Source organism: Carcharodon carcharias, chromosome 5, assembly GCF_017639515.1.
Source record: "Carcharodon carcharias isolate sCarCar2 chromosome 5, sCarCar2.pri, whole genome shotgun sequence".
Classification (NCBI taxonomy): domain Eukaryota; kingdom Metazoa; phylum Chordata; class Chondrichthyes; order Lamniformes; family Lamnidae; genus Carcharodon; species Carcharodon carcharias.
This window is the reverse complement of record NC_054471.1, coordinates 16,576,495-16,600,621: the sequence shown is the minus strand read 5'-3', so window position 1 is coordinate 16,600,621 and position 24,127 is coordinate 16,576,495. Positions and strand designations below refer to the sequence as shown.

Below are 24,127 nucleotides of genomic sequence, written 5' to 3'. Positions count from 1 at the left end.
TCCCTCTCACTTGTGAACACTGACACAAAGTATTCATTTAGAAGCCTACCTATGTCTTCCGGCTCCTCACACAAATTACCACCATGGTCCTTAATGAGCCCTACTCTTTCCCTAGTTATCCTCTTACTCCTGTTATATTTGTAAAATGAGGGCAGCTGGAACTCTTCTCGGCAGATGTTATATTGACCTTACACTCTCATCTACTTCAGGATGATATTCATCAGGCAAACAATCAAGTCCTGTAGAATCTCAGTTCTTAATGGTTTAGTGTATTGCAACACATTGTAAATCTCTTTTGGCACATTTAGGATTACCAGTCCAAGCTTTAGACTTGCTCCAGCTGAAACGAGCGGCTTTTGCATTCCATATATGACACAGAACTGCAGATCTTCATTCTTGCCATTGCATTGGGCTCTCAGATTAATTCGTCCTCTCAGCATGAGTGTCATGCCATCATATAGCCTTAACCTTGCTCTTGAGGACTTCATATTTGGATCGTCATGTTGAGCCACTTTTCACAGGTCATGATGTTGCATGACACACCAGACTATCTGAGACCTCATGTTCACTTGATGTTCTCCTGAGGTTATCATTCTAAAAGTCACAAATCATTTATCACCTATAGGCTTGATGGAGCCAACCTGTTATATGGTGTATCGTGATTCGTTAGATTCTTCAGCTGATATCTCTCCAGTGGCCATCTGTATAGGCTTGTTTGCTTATTTCTAACCACTTTTGTGTGAAATAAGTTGGCTTCTTGCAGCTAGAATGCTGCTTTCCTCATGCTGGACAAATCGCCTTTCCTTTGTGTGATGTCTTCTGTCGTATTTGCACCTGCCCTTTGTCCATAATCTTCTGCTCTTTTGGTCTGGAATGCCTATCAGCATAATGCAACTCCTGATCTGTTCTGCCATACATATGCTCTAGCTGACATTTTAAAACCTCTGTACTTCTGCACATGTCTATTGCTTTCTTGAGAGTAACTTTCTCCTCTCTCAATAGATTTGCTCTCATTGCAGGATCTCTTATGCCTAAGACAATCCTATCTTTAATGAGATCATCTTCTGGTTGCCTGAATTCATGAGCTGTGTTACTGCAGTCACATACAGATCAATAGACTCTTTTTCATCTTGAGCTCTGGTGTTTAATACATAGCATTCATAAGTTACATTCACTTGGGGTTCAAAGCATGCCTTCAAGGCTTTCAAGATTTCTGCCATCTGTTTTTTTTTGTTCTTCAGAGATATTTGGGATGGAATACAATTTGTATCCGACTCTCCCCAACAGTGTTAGAAGTGTTGCTACTCATGTTGTCTCTGGCTTGCTAATTAAATCTTTTGCAATCTCACAGTTTTGTCATTGCAAGTGGAAAAATTGCCAGTTCTGCTGCATATTACCTTTAATTTTGACAGGAGTCAGGAGAGGAGAGCCATTTTTGACTCACAGTGATTTACTTGGAGCTTGCTTCTTTTCTTTGTTTTTCCTTGGCTTTCAGGGGCTTTTAGCAGCTTTGAACATCCCTGTGTTCCTCTTTCAGTAGTTGTAGCCTCTCTCCAGCTTTTCAAGTGTAGAAGGAAGACATTCATCTCTGGCCAGGGGGGAGGTGCCAAAGGACTGGAGAACAGCTAATGTGGTTCTGCTATTTAAGAAGGGTTGTAGAGATAAGCCAGGGAACTACAGGCCGTGAGTCTCATGTCAGTGGTAGGGAAACTATTGGAGAAAATTCTGAAGGAGAGAATCTATCTTCACTTGGAGAGGCAAAGTTTGATCAGGGATAGTCAGCATGGCTTTGTCAGAGGGAGGTCATGCCCAATAAATTTGACTGAATTTTTTGAGGAGGTGACCATGTGTGTTGATGAGGGTAGTGCAGTTGATGTAGTTTACATGGATTTCAGCAAAGCCTTTGACAAGGTCCCACATGGGAGACTTATAAAGAAGGCAAATGCACATGGGATGCAGGGTAATATGATAAGGTGGATTCAAAATTGGCTTAGTTATAGGAGACAGAGGGTGATGACTGAAGGATGCTTTAGTGACTGGAAGCGAGTGTCCAGTAGCATACCACAGGGATCTGTGCTCGGTCCCCTATTATTCATCATTTATATAAACAACATAGATGACTATGTAAGTCTGCGGATGACACAAAGATTGGCTGGGCAGTTAACAGTGAGGTTGAGTGTCTAGGGCTACTGGAAGATATAGACGGGATGGTCAAATTGGCAGATTAGTGACAGATGGAATATAACCCTGAAAAGCGTGAGGTGATACACTTTGGAAAGAGTAAACTGACAAGGAAGTATTCAATGAACAGCATGACGCTAGGAAGTTCTAATGAACAAAGGGACCTTGGCATGTATGTCCATAGATCTCTGAAGGCAGAGGGGCATGTTAGTGGGTGGTGAAAAAGGCATTTGGGACACTTGCCTTTATCAGTTGAGGCATAGATTACAAATGTAGGTAGGTCACGTTGGAGTTGTATAGAATCTTGGTGAGGCCACAGCTGGAATACTGTGTGCAGTTCTAGTCACCACATTATAGGAAGGATGTGATTTCACTGGAGGGGGTGCAGAGGAGATTCACCAGAATATTGCTTGGGATGAAACATTTAAGTTATGAAGAGAGGTTGGATAGACTTGGGTTGTTTTTGTCGGAGCAGAGAAGACTGAGGGCCGGCCTGATTGAGGTGTACAAGATTATGAGGGGCATGGTCAGGATGGATAGGGAGCAGCTGTTCCCCTTAGTTGAAGGGTCAGTCACGAGGGGACATAAGTTCAAGGTGAGGGACTGGAGGTTTAGGGGAATGTGAGGAAAAACATTTTTACCCAAAGGGCGATGACGGTCTGGAATGTATTTCCTCAGAGGGTGGTGGAGGCGGGTTGCCTCACATCCTTTAAAAAGTACCTGGATGAGCACTTGGCATTCATAACATTCAAGGCGATGGGCCAAGTGCTGGAATATTGGATTAGGTAGGTAGGTCTGGTGTTTCCCACGTTTTGGTGTAGACGCAATGGGCCGAAGGGCATCTTCTGCACTGTGTGATTCTGTGATATTCATTCTCATAATAATTGGCTGTGGTGCTTTTTAATTATGCAAAATTATACATTATGCTGTAATAAACACGTATTTTACCTAAAGTAAAAAGTTCATAAGAACTTGCGCTACTTGGCTCTTAATTTTTATTTAATTATAACATAGAAACAACTTGCATTTGTATAGTGCCTTTATCTAAAGCATCCCAATGTGCCTTATAGGAGTATTATCAAACAAAGTTTGATGATGTGCTACATAAGGAAATGTAAGAGGACCACAACTTGAGCAAAGGGGTAGTTTTAAGGAACATCTCAAAGGAGGAGAGTGAGGCAGATAGGTGGAGAAATAAAGGGGGAGAGTTCCAGAACTTAGCACTGAGACAGTTGAAGTTATGACTCCAAAAGATGGAGCAATTAAAATTGGGGATGTGCAAGAGGCCAGAATTGGAAGAGCACAGAGGTTTCAAAGTGATGTGAGGCTGGAGAAGGTTACTGAGATACAGAAGGCTATTTGAAAATGTGGGTGAAAATTTTAAAAAGCTCTTAAGGAAGTGTCAGTTCCCAATATGTGCTCTTAGTGTTCAGGATTCCATGCTGGAAGTAACAAATCAGAAAACTACCCCCAGTAAAGCAATACACTATGTAATTACTTTGTTGCTTATTTATAATGTGCATAGTTTTGAACTATGTATCTAAAACATAATTCCAATGTTCATACCTTGCTGATTAACAAGAAACTCAAACATGGTGTCAGGGCTTCCTGCTGGGATCTCAGGTAGGTCAAGTTTGCTGTCGCGTGTTCGGAGGAAATTCTCCAATTTCATTCTACTGTCTAGCTCCAATAGGGCACCAACACTCCACATCAGGCCAAATACAAAGAGCCGCCCAAGTTGCACTTCATTAATAGTTACTCCATTCACCATTAAACCTTCTAGCAGGGTTATGGACTAAGGGAGGAGAAAAGTATGCACTGTTAATGAATATCTCTCTGGGATTTGGATATTTCCTCTGAAGCATTCATTAAGAATATGTCAGCAATTTTTAAATGTACATTAATATCCCAGTGAAATATAGCACTCACATGTCAAAATACTGTGCGAGGGAATTAACGAACAAGGATTCACAATTCATGGAAAGTTTCTACCCTGAAGCTATCATAGAGAGGTGAACCTCTGAAATTCAGCTCTCAGTTCCATGTCTTGACCAATGCTATAATGAGGTTCAAAATCCAAACTGAACATTGAGTAAGTGTCACTTGATAGCATTGTTGATGACTCATTGCATCACTTTGCTGGTGATTGACAGCAGGTTGAATTTACCTGCTTTCTCAGTTTATGGATCTTCCCACTCACATTATTGCTTAATTGCCCACACCATTGACAACTGGGTGTGATAGGATTTCACACCTTTCAGTAGTCCATTGGTTGTGGGATTGCTTAGATCTGGACTTGGTTGCTTCTGTTTAGCATGCATATAGTCCTGTGTTGTAGTTTCACCAGAAATATTTAGGTATGCCTGGTATTGCTCCCACATGTACTCCTTGAACCAGGAAATCTGAAATAAGAACAGGGCGACCTGATCGAGGTGTACAAGATTATGAGGGGCATGGACAGGGTGGATAGGGAGCAGCTGTACCCCTTAGTTAAAGGGTCAGTCACAAGGGGACATAAGTTCAAGGTGAGGAGCAGGAGGTTTAGGGGGGATGTGAGGAAAAACTTTTTTACCCGAAGGGTGCTGATGGTCTGGAATGCACTGCCTGGGAGGGTGGTGAAGGCGGGTTGCCTCACATCCTTTAAAAAGTACCTGGATGAGCATTTGGCACGTCATAACATTCATAACATTCAAGGCTATGGGCCAAGAGCTGGTAAATGGGATTAGGTAGGTAGGTCAGGTGTTTCTCATGTGTTGGTGCAGACTCAATGGGTCGAAGGGCCTCTTCTACACTGTGTGATTCCTGTGATTCTGTGAAAGAGCTGGAAAAGCTCAGCAGGTCTGGCAGCATCTGTGGAGAGAGAAAGAGAATTAATGTTTCAAGTCTACTATGACTCATATTGCCAGGCCTGCTGAGTTTTTCCACTCTGTTTTCATTCCTTGAATCAGGTTTAATCATCTGGCTGTTCAGTGGACTATTCCAGCCCATATTATAAATTATAGTAATATTCAATCCCACTGTGCTTCATAGATTCTCAGTTTTGAGGTGTTAAATCTGTTCTGATTCTGTCCCAATTAACACAATGATGGTGCAACATGACACAATGAAAGGTGTTCTCAATGTGAAGATGGGACTAGGCCTCCATGAGACATGTACAGTTGTCATTTCTAATAATATTGTCATGCACAGGCACATAGAATCATAGAATCAGAAAGTTTATGGCACAAAAAGAGACCACCTGGCCCATCATATCTGCGCTAGCTGAAAAACGAGGCACGCAGCTGAATCCCACTTTCCAGCATTGGGTCCTTGGTTACTGCACTTAAGGTGCATATCTAGACACCTTTTAAATGAGTTGAGGGTTTCTGCCTCTACTGCCCTTTCAGGCAGTTAGTTCTAGACCCCTACCACTTGCCCTCTGCATGAAAAATTCTTTCTTCATCTCACCTCTAATCTTTCTCCCAATCATTTTAAATATATGTCCCCGAGTCACTGGTTTCTCTGCTAAGTTTACTAGGTCCTTCTAATCCATTCTATCTAGGTCCCTCACAATTTTGTACAACTGAATCAAATCTCCCCTCAGCCTCTTCTATTCCAATCATTCCTCATAGCTGCAATTTTCCAGTCCTGGCAACATCCTCATAAGTCTCTTCTGCACCCTCTATAGTGCAATTACTTGAGCTGACCAGAACTGAAGACAGTACACAAGTTGTGGCCAAACTAATAATTTAAACAGTTCCAGCATAACCTCCCTGCTTTTGTATTCTATACCTCAGCTAATAAATGAAAGGATTCCATATGCCTTCTTAACCACCTTATCAACCTGTCCTGCTACCTACAAATCTGTGGACATTCTCGCTAAGGCCCCTCACTTCATCTATAAGTCTAATTATTCTCCCATTAATTGTGTGCTCCTTTGCCTTGTTTGACCTTCCCAAATGTTCCCAACCTCACACTTCTCTAGGTTGAATTCCATTTGCCACTTTTCTGCCCACTGGAACTGTTCATTGATATCTTCCTGCAGTCTACAGCTATCATCCTCACTATCAACCATGTGGCCAATTTTTGTTTTGTTTTCAAACTCCTTGATCAATCCCCTACGTTTATGTCCTAATCATTAAAATATACCACAAAAAGCAGTGTACCTAGTAGTGAGCCCTGCAGAACTCCACTGGAAACAACCTTCTAGTCACCAAAACATCCATCAACAATGATCTTTTTTCCTGCTACTAAGACAATTTTCTATCCAGTTTGGTACATTCCCCTGGATCCCATGGGCTTTTATTTTTTTAACCAGTATGTCATGTGGGGCCTTGTCAAAAGCCTTGCTAGAATCCATTTAGACCACATCAACTACACTACCCTCATCAATCCTTCTTGTTACGTCCTACTACTGTGGTTAAACTGATTGGCCTGTAGTTATTCAGTCTATCCCTCATTCCTTTTTAAACAAAGGTACAACATTAGCAGTCCTCCAATAGTCTGACAGCGCATCTGCGATCAGTGAAGACTGGAAAATGATGGTCATCTGTGACAGGCAAATTGGCGAACATGAAGTCAAGCTCTTTCCTGTGTTGATCCTCTCATCATTTACTACAAACACAATCTGACAGCTATGCTTACAGGATGTAATAGCAAGCCAGTCATGGCAATGGAGATTGATTTCACCTGCCCAGGCTTTTTCTGTATAGCTGTTACATTCAGTGCTTGTTTCAAGTGGTCTTGGACATGGAGAAGTACTAATGCATTAGCTGAGGGAAGACATGAGGTGGTAATCATTAGGTTTCCTTCGACATGTTTGACCATTAAGCCATGAAACTTCATGTGCTCCAGAGTTAATGGGCCACTGCTTGACTGAATAGCTCTATGACCTCATCTCTAGTGAATCTGCCCTGCTGGTAACAGAATATACTAGTTGGGATATTGTATTGGCAGAGACTAGAATGTGTAGAAATAAATATAAACACAAAGCCAACTTAACAGTAGAGAGGTTTCTAACCTGCGTGATGTAGTTACACTCCAGCAGCTCTACTACAGGATGAAGGTTTAGCTTCATGTACAGATAGCTATCTTCAAAGGCTTTGTTGTACAAGTTTTGTAGAATCTCAGCTTCCCAAGGAATGCGTTTGTTTAACCAAGCCTGTAATCCAAAACACACAAACTTTCAGAATAGTGAGGGAAAGGGGCAAATTCAGTCCTTAGTTGATCAAGTAAAAGGTGGTGAAATATATGCAAGAGGCATTTACAGACTCCAGTTCCAAAGAAGATTCATATTGGACCTGAAACGTGAACTCTGTTTCTCTCTTCACAGATGCTGCCAGACCAGCTGAGTTTTTCCAGCATTTTCTGTTTTCATTTCAGATTTCCAGCATCTGCAGTATTTTGATTTTATTGCGCTAATCAACTATCCATCTGTGCCTATTACTGCTCTTAGCATTGCTTACCTGAACTAGCAAAAAATGGCTAATGTTTGCAAGGGAAGCACTTTGATAATTATTTATTAGCTAATTAGTTCATGAAGTCTATTTTTCAAATAGGGATTTCACAATAAGTTTCAAATAAAACAATTACTTCTATTAAACTAATATTTTAAATTACAATATCCCATTAACTCCTTCAAAACATACATCCACTCCAAACTTTTCTCTGACCAGGGTCCTTTGTGACCACATTCTTTCCCCAGATCTCCTTGCTCTCTCCCATGACAATGATTTCCCCCTCCGACCCTGATATCAGTCACCTCAATTTCCATTCGACCTCCACACTGTCCCCTCAATATCTCTGCTCCCCATGTAATGTTCCCTTCCCGATTGATCTCTCCTGATACATATATATAACAACCTAGACCTTGGTGTATAGGCCACAATTTCAAACTTTGTAGATGATATAAAACTTGGAAGTATTATGAACCGTGAGCAGGATAGTGTAAAACTTCAAAAGCTCATAGGCAGGTTGGTGGAATCGGTGGATGAGTGGTAGATGAAATCTAATGCAGGGAAGTGTGAAATGGTTATGGACAAATGTGGACAGTGTTATAAATTATCCACTTACTTCTATGATGAAAAGGAGTTGGTCCCATGATAAGTATATGGTATTTCTACTTGGATACATTGTTAATGGACTTCACGTTGCCATAGGGAAGAGGGCAGAGGATGAGGTTGCAAGCTTCCCTATAAATTAATGAACAACACAGATGGACAGCAGTTCTTGTGGTCCACAGAGAGAAAAGACTGCTTGACTTTGAGAGCTACCATTGCCAGATGCAGGAGGGAGACAGTCTTCAGTTGAAAAGACAAACCTGTAGCCTTCTACAGGTTCCAGGAAATTTGATCTGGCACAGCCTGAGGATAGAAGAATCATTGGAACAAGCTTTACTGCTGGTGGAAGATTTAAGAAACTCTATGAAAACTGTAAAAAGAACCAGCATTCAAGCACTCAATGTTACTACTCAGTTAAGTGGGGATACAGGACCTATAGGAATCTGGGAGCAACTGTGGACTGTTTGCTAAAAAGGACTGTAATTTATTATGGAGTCTGATGGGTAAGAAGTATTTAAAGGGAAAGTCACTTTCTGTAATTGAAGTGAAGAGCCTACAAAAAGAAAATAGTGTCTTGTCAATAGAGTTTATTAAAATAATTTATTACAATAAAAGTTTTAAAATGCAAAATTTTGTGAAGGCAAATGGTATGTTGGCCTTCATTGCAAGAGGATTTGAGTTCAGAAGTAGGGATGTCTTACTGCAATTATACAAGGCCTTGGTGAGACCACAACTGAAGTTTTGCAGGCAGTTTTGGTCTCCCTACCTAAGAAAGGATATACTTGCCATAGCGAAGGTTCACTAGGCTGATACCAGGGATGGCAGGACTGTCGTATGAGGGGAGATTGATTTGACTGGGCCAAATTCACAAGAGTTTAGAAGAATGAGAGGGGATCTGATTGAAACGTATAAAATTCTAACAGGGCTGGACAGATTAGATGCAGGGAGAATGTTTCCCCTGGTTGGGGACTCTAGAACCAGGGGCCACAGTCTCAGGGTATGGGGTAGGTCATTTAGGACTGAGATAAGGAAAGATTTCTTCGCTCAGAGGGTGATTAACCTGTGAAATTCTTGACCACAGAAGGCTGTTGAGGCTAGATCACTGAGTATATTCAAGAGAGAAATTGGTAATTTTTTGGATATTAGGGGCCTCAAGGGGTATGAAGAGAAAGCGGAAATATGGCATTGAGGTAGAGGATCAGCCATGATCATATTGAATGGCAGAGCAGGCTCGAAGGGCTGAATAGCCTGCTCCTGTTCCTGGTTTCTATGTTTCTATGTTTTAGATGAATAATTGGAAGTTTGAATCTTCTTTTAAAAGTTAACGGTCTTTAGGGGGATCTAAACATGAGTATTGGTGAAAAAGAGACCTGTCAAAGTTTTTCATCTTGCACTCATCAGGGCACTTTGCGAGAATACCAATATAAGGGGGAAGCAGCAATTTACACTCTATGTGAAGGCTCTGCTGATTGGTTGGCAAGTGGACTCTGATTGGTGGTGGCATTGCCATGGAGAATGCACCATTGACAGTGACTGACATCTAACTGTCAAGCATTGTTTGAAATTTAAACCAGGCAACTTGACTCTGATTGGTCAAGGCATTGCCCTGAGGAATGAGTCAGCAAATGGATGTTACTTATTTAGTTTAGCTGAAACGGGCGCAATGTTTGTAACAAATTCATTCCTCAAGGATATGGGGGCACATGGTTGAAGCATATAAAGTTATGAGGGGCATAAATAGGGTAGACAGGAAGGAACTTTTCCCCTTGGTGAAGGGATCAATAACCAAGGGGCATAGATTTAAGGTAAGGGGCAGGAGGTTTAGAGGGGATGTGAGGAAGAATTTTTTCACCCAGAGGGTAGTGGGAATCTGGAACTCACTGCCTGAAAGGATGATAGAGCCAGAAACCTTCATAACATTTAAGAAGTGCTTGGATGTGCACTTGCAATGCCATGGTATAAGGCTATGGGCCTAGTGCTGGAAAATGGGATTAGAATAGTTAGGTACTTGTTTGACCAACGCAGACTCAATGGGCCAAAGGGACTTTTTCTGGGTTGTAGACCTCTATGACTCTGAAAAACATTGACATGTAACTTTTTTCAGCGAAACTCAAGTTCCGTACTACCAAGAGATCTAAACACTAAAAATGTTATTATTTTATATGCTCATGTAGGTTTCAGCCAAGCTCTCTATATCCCCTAGTGACAGAAGACTCAGTGAAGTCCTTCTCCCCCCACACACGCATTGTAATCAGCTTCTCTCCTCCCGCCCCGCACTTACGCACCTCTTCCCAAACCTCACTCCATCGCTCAACAGCCCTTCTCCACAGTACCCCTCTCCCCAGTCACTCAGCAGACCCTATTCCCAAAAGAATCTGTACCCAATCACCCACCCCCTGGCTGAACCCCACAGAGATTTAAGGTTCTGTTCCCAACCTTTCTCCTGGTGGAGATTTTTCAGGCTGACACACTCTCCTCCTGTCTTTGGCAATGTTAAAGTGAAGTCTGCAGCTGATGGGAAGGTGGAGATTGGAAAAAAAATTAAAAGGGCAGGATTCCATTATTCGAAAGTTGGAATTCTGCTGAACAGCAGAAATTTCTCTTCCTTGTGGAGAATACTAAATATCATAAGTCAGCAGCTCATGCTAACATAGATGCTCTTTCAGGATTTCCCATGAAACATGATTCACTCTTAGCCACTGAGTTACTTATGAATTACTTTACATACACAAATGACATGCCAGTGTCTGTCAGAGAAATTAGTGAAGGAAGTATGGGATTCAGAAGAGCTGGGGGTTTCATGCAAGCAGAATGGTTGGAAGGAGAGGAACTAGGGAAACTGGGGGAGCTGTGTGAGCTGAGATGGCAGAGTAAGAGAGGCCAGGGAAGCCTGATGTTGTTGGGGTGGGGGGGGGGGTGGCGGTGCAGGAGCCATTGGCACAGGGTGGAGGTGTGGAGGAGAGCTGAGGGGGTTGTGGGGTGTGCATGGTGGAACACAGGAGTCGGGTAGCATTGGTACTTAGGAACAGACACCAGTAGCCTTTTACAAATTGTCATAGAAGTGTTAAAAGCATTTAAAAATTTATAACAGCTTTAAAAAGTGTCAGAACCATTTTAACTTGTTTAAAGTCATTATAAAAACTCACTCATCATCGAGATGAAGACAGACCTCAAGAGGCATGTCTTCAGCTTGTAATATTACCAGGAGGCATTGTTTCACTGGCAATGTGCCAAGCTGGAAGGCCTCGTTGTTTGTCCCAAAGCTAGGCCCAGCTTCAACAAGAAATGAAGTTTTAACTGCTGCCTATGAACTAGGTGTAGTGCAGAATTTATTTGTGCAGTCAGCAGTGCTGCGAGGAAAATCCGGGCCAATTGTTCAAAGAAGAGAGAAGAGTCAAAATCAGAAATTATGTTTTAGACACTGCAGGTAAAGGAAAACTAAAAATGTAAAGAATTAAACTGGGAAAGAGAAATAGAACATGTGAGTAAAACATGAGAGCAGAAAGACAGCTTAGGGTCTGCGGACAAAATAAGCTTTCTTTATGCAAAAGCAGGGTGTAAGGAACAAATTGAATGAATTGTAGGTGTAACTTCAACTTGGAGTGTATGACATGGTAGCCATTACTGAGCCACCGCTCTAAGATGGTCAAAACTTGGAATGAAGGGCAGAATTGTCTGGTTCCTTTGGAGGCTGGCATCATGGTGGATGTGAGCGGACAATATAGTGAGAAGGCCAGAAATCGTTTCATGCACTTATGCTAACCCACAAGTCTCTCTCTTTGATCCTGCAGGAGGAGAACATCAAGATCATGGAGCCTAGTGATTTAGCAGTATGCCTCATGGCTTGCAGGGAGAAGTAAAGAAGAATCACAGATTCACAGAATCACACAGTGCAGGAGAGGCCCTTCGGCCCATCGAGTCTGCACTGGCATGTGAGAAACACCTGACCTACCTACCTAAACCCATTTGCCAGCACTGGGTCCATAGCCTTGAATGTTATGACATGACAAGTGCTCATCCACTTCTTAAAGGATGTGAGGCAACCCACCTCCACCACCCTCCCAGGCACCACATTCCAGGCCGTCCCCACCCTCTGGGTAAAAAAGCTTTTCCTCACCTTGAACTTGTAATCCCTCGTGACTGACTCTTCAACTAAGGGGAACAGCTGCTCACTGTCCATGCCCCTCATAATCATGTACATCTCGATAAGGTCGCACCTCAATCTTCCCTGCTCCAACGAAAACAACCCAAGTCTACTCAACCTCTCTTCATAACTTAAATGTTTCATCCCAGGCAAGATCCTGGTGAATCTCCTCTGCACCCCCTGCAGTGCAATCACATCCTTCCAATAATGTGGCGACCAGACCTGCACACAGTACTCCAGCTGTGGCCTCACCAAGGTTCTATACAACTCCAACATGACCTCCCTACTTTTGTAATCTATGCCTCGATTGATAAAGGCTAGTGTTCCATATGCCTTTTTCACCACTAACATGCCCCTCTGCCTTTAGAGATCTATGGACACACACACCAAGGTCCCTTTGTTCCTCAGAACTTCCTAGTGTCATGCCGTTCATTGAATACTTCCTTGTCAAATTACTCCTTCCAAAGTGTATCACCTCACACGTTTCAGGGTTAAATTCCATCTGCAACTTATCTAGCCATTTGACCATCTCGTCTATATCTTCCTGTAGCCCAAGGCAATCAACTTCACTGTTAACCACCCAGCCAATTTTTGTGTCATCTGCAAACTCACTAATCCTACTCCCCACATAGTCATCATATGTTGTTTATATAAATGACGAATAATAGGGGACGCAGCACAGTTCCCTGTGGTACGCCACTGGTCACGGGCTTCCAGTCACTAAACCAGCCTTCTGTCATCACCCTCTGTCTCCTAAAACTAAGCCAATTTTGAATCCACCTTATCAAATTACCCTGTATCCCATAAGAAAAAGAGATTGGCAGAAGCACTTGGCTCGGCAAAAGGAGGAGCACCTCCCTCAAGATGAAGGGGCAGTAGGGCCTGCTGCGTATGAAGCTGTAGATCCACAGGGAGTCGTCACTTGTAGGCGCTTTTTTAGATGGCGCTTGTCATTTCTGCAGATGACTGAGGGCCAGTGTCGCCGAAGACTACACATGTCTATGGAACTGGTCGGTCATATACAACACCTGCTGCAGGATTTGGCACAACGGGGACATGGAGGGCATCCACTGCTAGTGGCTGTGAAAGTGACCGTGGTGTTCAATATTTACACCAGAGTATCCTCCCAGAGCTCCACATGTGACCTCTGTGGGATCGCACAAGCATCCACACAAAAGTGTATCCAGGAGGTCACAGACACCATCTTCGCCAAGGCACAGAACTTTATGCATTTCAACTGGGGTCAGGAAAGCCAGGAAGCCAGAATACTGAGATTTGCGTAGGTTTCCCACATGGCAACAAGCAGTCAATTACATCAACCACAAGGGCTTCCACTCGCTGAACATGCACCTGGTATTTGACCAACATAAACACATCCTACAGGTCTGTGCATGATTCTTAGAGACCATCCATGACTCCTCCATCCTTAGCAGGTCTCAGATCTTCCAGGGTCCACAGAGGCTGCAGGATTAGCTCCTTGGGGACAAGAGCTACCCCCAGAAGACATGGCTAATGATGCACGTGTGGTGGCCTCAGACTGCAGCAGAGCGATGGGATAATGAGGCTCATGCTGAAACCCAGACTTTGGTGGAGCAAACGAGGCATTTTGAAAATAAGGTTCCAATGCCTCAACATGTCCAGTGGAGCACTGCCATACAATCCACCAGTGGTGTCATGCATCATCAGCATTTGCTGCGCGCTACACAACCTGGCACTGCAACGGGTGGAGGACCTGGCTGAGGAAGAGAAAGAAGCTGATGAAGAGGACATCGAAGGAGATGAGGGTGATGAGGTCCTCGAAGGCGAGGATGCCGGCAATGAGGGCCTCACACTGGCCAGAGAGGCAAGCATGCTCCGGTGGTCCTCATAGCTGCAAGATTCGTGAAGGATGATGACAAGATGCAGTGAGGACAGTCCTAACATCCTCACCTTGCATCTGTGAACATTTGACTCCTGTGTGGCTGATAGCAGCACCACATACCCTCAGTGCTTAGGCTCATGTCATAGAGACACAGCCATAGGCCTTAATAGTCGCTAGATTCCAGGAGGTAGTATGATGACAAGCAGTGAGAACACTGCATAGATCTTCACATAGACTCTGTGAACGTCTGACTCTTGTCTGGCTGAGGCAAGCTCATTTGCGCTCTGTGCTCAGGGCCATATCATGGAGATGCAGCTGTGAAACTTTAAATGTACCTGATCCTTTGTCCACCTTCAGCACCTGACCCCTTCAGGAGCACAGCACCACTTGTCACAGATGCTGAAGAGATGGGGGCCAGCCCCACTTTAAAAGCGCTAAGAGCACATGGAGAGAATGTAGGAACTCTGTAATGCCTGCCCACGACATTCTGGCAGCAATGACAAGCACCGCTGAGGTGCAGGCAATCAGTAATATGTCCAATGAGTGCGAAGCTGCACCATCACTTTGGTCCGAAGGTTACACACTGCACAGGGAAGAGACCTTGGACTGAGACACCCGCCTTTATCTTGTATAAGAACCAAGGTTTTACATTTGAGTGACAAGAACACTGCGCATCATAAAAAGGGGCCATAGGCAAGGAGACATTCTTGGGAGTTTATTTACAATAGTGAACGTTAAGTACAAGTGATCAACACCCATTCCCAGGCTGTGCAACTACATCTCCTTTACCTTCCTAACCCTACTATTACATCTTAGCGCTCCCCTGACATCTGCATATGCCCTGTCTGTGATGACCTTGGCAGATGCCCTCTGGAGGAGAGAGACCTGGAGGGCCCTGGCCTGCTTTGGGTGTCCTGCTGTGGGCCAGCTGCACCCTCCTCAGCCTGTTGAGCTGGAGCTGTGGGGGTCACAGGGAGAGGTGTTTGGATCGACCAGTCATTCCTGGAGTCACCTGGGTGGATGGCCACGGGGTGTCAAACTGCTGGTCCTCCTCCCTATGGGTGCTCGATGGCCCCTGGTTGACTCCTTGAGGAGAAAGGGAAGCTGGAATGAGATCGAGCTGCCCTGCACTCCTCCCGCATTGACACAGTTGTGGCATCAGCAATGGAGTTCAGCCCGCACAGCAGTGCAGGACCAATATCCTAGACCAAGGTCTCCATGACGGCTGCCATCCCGCCCATGTTGGCCTCGATGTATTGGCATGCCGGCACTATCAACTCAGCCTTAAGGCGGACAGACACCTCCATCATCCCTTATGACCTGAGGAGTGCAGCAGACATCCCTTCCTGATGTTCCCGTGATTGCCATTGCAGCTCCATCAAGTGATTGAGGACTAAGTCCAGAGGCTCATCTTCAGACTGGGACTCAGCAAATTCCTTGCCTCCAGCAGTCCTTTGAGTACAGGCGGCCAAGGATGTCCCCGCCTCTGTCTGCTGTGGAACATATTGTGTGGTGTGCTCACCAGATTATGATCCCGAGACTACTCTAAATTTAGCTCCCACCACTGTGTGTGTCACTGCGCTGGTGGAGGGTGTGGGTGAGCACCATAACAGGTCATCAGTGGTGCTGCGTTCAGGGTCCTCATCCAAGTTGGTCTCGATGCTGGGATCAGGGTCATGGCTTCCTGAAGGTGATATGTCAGATATGCCTAGGAGAGAAAGTAGAGATTATTAGTGCTTGGCAGCTGAGTTGAACACAGACCAATGGACCCAGAGTAGCGTTCAGAGAGAGATGATGTGGTGCAGGATCCTCACTTGGGTGTTCGCTGCCAATCTCACTGTCACAGTAGGAATGGTCGACATCCTCTTGGCCAGCTCCAACGCTCGACTCTTGGATGGAGTGAGGACCTTGATGGCCGCACTGCACCCCTGGTCTGGGACCTTTTCCAGTGATTGTGTGCGATCTTGTCTTATATGAAGTCAGATGGAAAGAGTGAGCATTGCACTTGCCAGACCAAATGGGAAGGATAGCAGGCATGCGTGTGTGCTGAGTGGAGCCATGGATGGGATGAGGATGCAGTCTCCAGAGGAGATGAGGCCAGCAGGAGATGTGAAGGTGTGTGTGAGAGAGTGAGTGCTGATGTCCCTTGAGCTGGCAGTGAGTGAGATCCCTGTGGATGTCTGTTGGATTTGTGAGTGGGTGAGTTGAGAATGAAGAGATGTTTGACTTACCCTGGCAGAACAGATGAGATCATTCATCTGTTTTCTGCACTGGATGGCTGATCTCTTTCTTGTGTGTAGTCATGGCACTGACCACCTCTGCCACCACCTCCCAAGCCAGGTGGTGAGACTGAGAAGCCTCCTGTGGGCAGAGCAGGGGTAGAGGACTTTGCAGTTGGCCTCCACAGTGTGGAGAAGGTGTCCCAGGCATGCATCATTAAATGGGGGTGCTGCAGTCTTCCTGGCTTTGGGAGCCATGATTTTTCTTTTTGTTTGAGCACGGGATGTGGGCTTTCCTGGCTGGGCCAGCTTTTATTGCCCATCCCTAGTTGACCTTGAGAAGGTGGTGGTGAGCTGCCTTCTTGATCCGCTGCAGCCCATGTGGTGTAGGTATACCAGAGTGCTATTAGGAAGGGAGTTCCAGGATTTTGACCAAGCGACAGTGAAGGAATGGTAACATATTTCCAAGTCAGGGTGGTGAGTGACTTGGAGGGGAACTTCCAGGTGTTGGTGTTCCCATCTATCTGCTGTCCTTGTCCTTCTAGGTGGTAATGGTCATGGGTTTGGAAGGTGCTGTCAAAGGAGCCTTGGTGAATTCCTGCAGTGCATCTTGTAGATGGTACACATTGCTGCCACTGTGCATCAGTGGTGATGGGAGTGAATGTTTGTGGACATGGTGCCAATCAGGCAGGCTGCTTTGTCCTGGATGGTGTCAAGCTCCTTGAGTGTTGTGGGAGCTATACTCACCCAGGCAATTGGGGAGTATTCCATCACACTATTAACTTGTGCCTTGTAGATGGTGGACAGGCTTTGGGGAGTCAGGAGGGGAGTTACTTGTCACACGATTCCCAGCCTCTGACCTGCTCTTGTAGCCACAGTATTTATATGGCTAGTCCACTTCAGTTTCAGGTCAATAGTAACTCCCAGGATGTTGATAGTGGGGGATTCAGTGATGTTAATGCCATTGAACATCAATGGTTGGATTCTCTCTTGTTGGAGATGGTCATTGCCTGGCACTGGATAATGTCCAGGTTTTGCTGTTTTTGGACATGGACTGCTTCAGTATCTGAGGAGTTGTGAATGGTGCTGAACATTGTGCAATCATCAGTGAACATCCCCACTTCTGAACTTATGATGGAAGGAAGGTCATTGATGAAGCAACTGAAGATGATTGGGCCAAGGATACTACCTTGAATAACTCCTGCAGTGTTGTCCTGGAGTTGAGATGGCTGACCTCCAACAACCACAACCATCTTCCTTTGTACTAGGTATGACTCCAACTCGCCGAGAGTTTTCCCCCTGATTCCCATTTTTTGCTAGGGATCCTTGATGCCACACTCAGTCAAATGCAGCCTTGATGTCAAGGGCAGTCACTATCACCTCACCTCGGGAGTCCAGCTCTTTTGTCCATGTTTGAACCAAGGCTGTAATGAGGTTAGGAGCTAAGTGGACTTGGCAGAACCTAAACTAGGCGTCAGTGAGCAGGTTAATGCTAAGCAAGAGCCACTTGATAGCAGTGTTGATGAACCCTTCCATCACTTTACTGATGATTGAGAGTGGACTGATGGGGTGGTAATTGATCTTTGATAATTGATAATTAGTGGGCATAAATGGTTCTTTTTGGCAGGATGTGAAGAGTGTTGTGCCACAGAGATCAGTGCTAGGACCTCAACTTTTTTACAATTTATATAAATGACTTGGATGAAGGGACTGAAGGAATGGTTGCTAATTTTGCTGAAGACACAAAGATAGGTCAGAAAGTAAACTGTGAAGACAATGTAAGGAGGCTACAAAGTGAGCGGGCAAAGATCTGGCAAATGGAGTATAAATGTGAAATCATTCATTTTGTCAGGAAGAATAAAAAAGCTTATTATCTAAATGGGCCGAGATTAGAGAGGGATCTGAAAGTCCTCATGCATGAACTACAAAAGGCTAGTATGCAGGTACAGCAAGTAATTCGAATGCTAATAGAATGTTATCATTTATTGTGAAGTGAATTGATTACAAAAGTAGGGAGGTTATGCTTCAGTTGTACCACATCTGGAGTATTGTGTACAGTACTGGTTCCCTTATTTAAAGAAAGATGTAAATGCGTTAGAAGCAGTTCAGAGAAGGGTTCCTAGACTAGGGGATGTGGTGGCATAGTGGCATTGTCACTGGGTTAGTGTTCTAGAGACCCAGTGTAATGATCTGGGGACCTGGGTTTGAATTCCAGATGGTGATTCACCACCCCTAGATGATGAAATTCAAATTCAATAAAAATATGCAATTAAAAGTCTGATGATGACCATGAAACCATTGTTGTAAAAACTCATCTGGTTCAGTGATGTCCTATAGGAAAGGGAATCTGCTGTCCTTACCTGGTCTGACCGACATGTCATTCCAGACCACAGCAATGAGGTTGACTCTTTAGTGCCCCCTGAACAAGGGCAATTAGGGATGGGTAATAAATGCTGGCCTAGCCAGCGAAGCCCACATCCCAAGAACAAATTTTAAAAATACCAGAAACAGGTGAGTTGTCTTATGAGCAAAGGCTGGTCAGACTTATATCCACTGGAATTTAGAGGAGTAAGAAATGACTTAATTGAAACCTTTAAGATCATGAGGGGTCTCAACAGGGTGGATGTGGAGAGGATGTAGGAGAATCTAGAACTAGGGGTGACTTTAAAAATAAGGGCTCGTTCATTTAAGACAGGGATGAGGAGAATTTTTTTCTCTCAGAGAGCCGTGAGTCTTTGGAACTCTGTTCCTCAAAAGGTGGTGTAAGCAGAGTCTTTGAATATTTTTAAGGCAGGGCCAGATAGATTCTTGATTAACAAGGGGTGAAAGATTGTCGGCGGTAGGCAGGAATGTGGTGTTGAGGTTACATTCAGATCAGCCATGATCTTATTGAATGGCGGAGCTGGGTCGAGGAGCCGAGTGGCCTACTCCTGCTCCTAATTTGTAAGTTCGTATGTTCATATGTAAATGGAAATGAAAAAGCTTGAACTGGCAGAACAGGATAAAGAAAAAGAAAGAGAAATGGATGTGCAAAAGCTTGAACTCTATAAAGAGAAGTTAGCAAGGGAAGAAAGGGATAAAGAGCTTCAAAGAGAGAAAGAACTCAGAAAGCATTAATAGGCTAAAGAAAGGCTTAGATTAAAGTAAGAAAGGAGAAATAATGGTTCAGACGATGATTCTAATTCCACTGAGGAGTTTGATTTAACTAAAAATCTTTGTTTTGTGCCTAAATTTACAGAGGATGGGGTTGAAAGATATTTCACCTCATTTGAAAAGATAACTGTGAAGTTGAAGTGACCAGAAGATGCTTGGACCATAACGTTAGACAGTGTCCTAACAGGTACAGCAATGAACGTGTGCATCAGTCTGATCGAAGAGCAGTCTGCAGACTACGAAGTGGTTAAAAGGGCAATCCCCAATGCTTAAGAGCTTATCCCTGAAAGTTATCAATTAAAGTTTAGGATCTTAAGGAAAAGGCCAAATCATACATTTGTAGAAATTGTAAGAGAAAAAGAAATGTGGTATCAGTGGTTTTAATCACTGAAGTTAGAGAAAAAAATTTGAAAACGTGAGGGAAATTATGATTATGGGAGAATTCCAAAATAGTATTCCGGTAAGCATTAAGACTTATTTAGATGAGTGTCAAATATCAAAGGTCCGGGAACCGGCAGTTTTGGCAGATAACCATGATATCTCACACAGACAATTATTGTTGTGTTATGGGTTCACTGGTTTCTCAATGATGTGATCCTGTGATTTGTATGTTTAAATATGAACACTTTATTGTTAATCTTTAACTATATACAGATACCAGCTTTTGCCATGCATGGTGCTGTTACTGCCACACAGGTCCCTTTCTAGACTGTTCTCCAGTCCATTACGATGTGACTACACATCATATTGAGGGTGGTACTATTCTCCAGTCCCACGTTGATCCTTGCTCGACCAAGCACCTTTACATTGCAATGGAATACTAAACGCCAGATGTGAGGTGACAGTGGCTGCCCTTGATATCAAGGCTGCATTTAACCGAGTGTGGCATCAAGGAGAACTAGGGCAAAATCTTTTCCTTGTCAGGTGGGCTCGGCAGGGGTGGGCAGGGGTGGTCGGGAAGCCAACCGCTGCCCGCATCAGGGCCAGATCACAATTTCATGCTGGCGGACCAATTAAGGCTGGACAGGCAGCGAAAAAAAATTTTCATTAACTTTTTAATGGCCTTGATGGGCCTTTTAATTGCTGGCAGTCAAGCTGCAAATTGGCATAGGGACGTGAGAATAAGGGAAGTAAACACGTGGTTAAAGGAGTGGTGTGGGAAAGAGGGGTTTCATTACTGGCATCAGTATTGGAACAGAAGGGATCTGTCTCCACCTGAACCGAACTGGGACCAATGTTCTAGCGAAAAGGGTAAATAGGGTGGTCAATAGCACTTTAAACTAGAAAGTTGTGGGGGGGAGGGAAGGGTAAAACTCCAAGAAGTATGACTAATGGGAAACAAAGAAGCAGGCTAGCGTGTGGTGGAGGGGGTGGGGGGGGGGGGTGGATTGAACTTCATGGAAAATTATGAAAAAACTGAAAAAAAAGGAGAGCTCAGTAGAAACTGTTAAAGTCCCCAGAACACAAAATAGGACAGTTTGGAAAGGGCTAAGAATCTAACTTCAAACACATCAAATAAAGGAACGGCAATGAGAAAGGGGACAGGAAATACAGGACTGAAGGTGTTGTATCTGAATGCACGCAGTATACGAATTAAGGTAAAAGAGCTTGTGGCGCAGATTGAAATTGGCAAGTATGATGTGGTGGGCATCACAGAGACATGGCTACAAGGGGATCAGGACTGGGAGCTAAATATCCAGGAATATACATCCTATCGAAAAGATAGGCAGGTTGGCAGAGGGGGTGGGGTTGCTTTGTTAGTAAGAAATTAAATTAAATGATCGCAAGAAATGACGTAGGGTCAGATGATGTAGAATCTGTGTGGGTAGAGTTGAGGAACTGCAAAGGTAAAAAAAACCATAATTGGTGTTATGTACAGGCCTCCGAACAGTAGACAGGATGTGGGGCACAAGATACACCAGGAGATGGAAAAGGCATGTAAGAAAGGCAAGGTTACAGTGATCATGGGGGATTTCAATATGCAGGTAGACTGGGAAAATCAGGCTGGTAGTGAATCCCAAGAAAAGAAATTTGTGGAATGTCTACGAGATGGGCTTTTGGAGCAGCTGATGTTGGAGCCCACTAGGGAACAGGTAATTCTAGATTTAGTGATGTGTAATGAGGCAGATTTGATAAGGGAGCTTAAGGTGAAGGAACCCTTAGGAGCAAGTGACCATAATATGATAGAATTCACCCTGCAATTTGAGAGGAAAAAGCTGGAATCAGATGTAACAGTATTACAGTTGAATAAAGGCAACTACAGAGGCATGAGGGAGGAGCTGGCCAGAATTGACTGGGAGATGAGCCTAGCAGGAAAGACACTGGAACAGCAATGGCAGAGTTTCTGGGAGTAATTTGGGAGACGCAGCAAAAATTCATCCCTAGGAAGAAGAAGCATACTAAAGGGAGGACAAGGCAACTATGGCTGACAAGGGAAGTCAGGGACAGCATAAAAGTTAAAGAGAAAGCATATAATGCGGCGAAGAGCAGTGGGAAACCAGGGATTGGGAAGCTTACAAAGACCAACAGAGGACAACTAAAAAAGAAATAAGGCGGGAGAAGATTAAATATGAGGGTAAACTAGCCAGTAATATAAAAGAAGATTGCAAGAGTATTTTTAGATATATAAAGGGGGAGGCAAATGTGGACATTGGGCCGCTGGAAAATGATGCTGGAGAAGTAGTAGTGGAGAACAACGAAATGGCGGAGGAACTAAATAGGTACTTTGCGTCAGTCTTCATGGTGGAAGGCACGAGTAACATCCCCAAAGTTCAAGAGAGTGGGGGGGGCAGAGATGAGTATGATGGCCATTAACAAGGAGAAGGTGCTAGGAAAACTGAAAGGTCTGAAGGTGGATAAATCACCTGGACCATTTGGATTACACCCCAGAGTTCTGGAGGAGATAGCTGAGGAGATAGTGGAGGCGTTAGTGGTAATCTTTTAGGAATCACTGGAGTCAGGGAGGGTCCCAGAGGACTGGAAAATCGCTAATGTAACCCCCCTGCTTAAGAAGGGAGTGAGGCAAAAGACGGGAAATTACAGGCCAATTAGCCTGACCTCGGTCATTGGTAAGATTTTAGAGTCCATTATTAAGGATGAGCTTTCAGAATACTTGGAAGTGCATGGTAAAATAGGGCAAAGTCAGCATGGTTTCATCAAGGGGAGCTCATGCCTGACAAATCTGTTAGAATTCTTTGAGGAGGTAACAAATAGGTCAGACAAAGGAGAGCCAATGGATGTTATCTACTTGGACTTCCAGAAGGCCTTTGCCGCACAGGAGGCTGCTCAGTAAGATAAGAGCCCATGGTGTTAGAGGCAAGGTACTAGCATGGATAGAAGATTGGCTGTCTGGCAGGAGGCAGAGAGTGGGGATAAGGGGGTCCTTCTCATGATGGCGGCCGGTGACTAGTGAAGTTCCGCAGGGATCAGTGTTGGGACCACAACTTTTCATTTTATACATTAATGATCTAGATGAAGGAACTGAGGGCATTCTGGCTAAGTTTGCAGATAATGCAAAGATAGGTGGAGGGACAGGTAGTATTGAGGAGGTGGGGAGGCTGCAGAAGGATTTGGACAGGTTAGGAAAATGGACAAAGAAGTGGCAGATAGAATACAACATGGGGAAGTGTGAGGTCATGCACTTTGGTAGGAAGAATAGAGGATTAGACTATTTACTAAATGGGGAGAGAAATCAGAAATATGGAGTGCAAAGGGACTTGGGAGTCCTAGTCCAGGATTCTCTTAAGGATAACTTGCAGGTTGAGTCGGTAGTTAGGAAGGCAAATGCAATGTTGGCATTTATTTTCAGAGGACTAGAATATAAAAGCAGGGATATGCTGCTGAGGCTTTATAAGGCTCTGGTCAGACCACATTTAGAATACTGTGAGCAATTTTGGGCCCCGTATCTCAGGAAGGATGTGCTGGTCCTGGAGACAGTCCAGAGGAGGTTCACGAGAACGATCCCAGGAATGAAAGGCTTAGCATATGAGGAACGTTTGAAGACTCTGGGTCTATACTCGATGGAGTTTAGAAGGATAAGGGGGGATTTGATTGAAACTTACAGAATACTAAAAGGCCTGGATAGAGCGGATGTGGGGAAGATGTTTCCGTTAGTAGGAGAGACTAGGAGCTGAGGGCACAGCCTCAGAGTAAAGGGAAGACTTTTTAGAACAGAGATGAGGAGAAACGTCTTTAGCCAGAGAGTGGTGAATCTGTGGAATTCATTGCCACAGAAGGCTGTGGAGGCCAGGTCTTTGAGTGTATTTAAGACCGAGATAGATAGGTTCTTGATTGGTAAGGGGATCAAAGGTTACAGGGAGAAGGCAGGAAAATGGTGTTGAGAAACTTATCAGCCATGATTGAATGGCGGAGCAGACTCGATGGGCCGAATGGCCTAATTTCTATTCCTATGTCTTATGGTCTTATGGTCTTACACTTAGAAAAGCTCTTATAATCTGTTTTAATATTCCTGGCTAGTTTTTGGCATTATTTATTTTTTACCTTTTTATCAACTTTTTGGTGGCCCTTTGCT

The 24,127-nt window shown here is 44.1% G+C and overlaps 1 protein-coding gene across 1 annotated transcript in view; it reads right to left on the bottom strand.

Moving 5' to 3' along the window:
* The window catches only part of LOC121278115 (dynein heavy chain 8, axonemal-like), a 1,831,678-nt gene that overhangs the window by 660,738 nt on the left and 1,146,813 nt on the right, over positions 1-24,127 (bottom strand). The window contains exons 53-54 of the mRNA XM_041188200.1: positions 7,181-7,321; positions 3,748-3,976 (exon numbers count right to left, since the gene is read on the bottom strand). Of these exons, the coding sequence (XP_041044134.1) occupies positions 3,748-3,976; positions 7,181-7,321 (370 nt within the window). The remainder of the gene's footprint in view (positions 1-3,747; positions 3,977-7,180; positions 7,322-24,127) is intronic.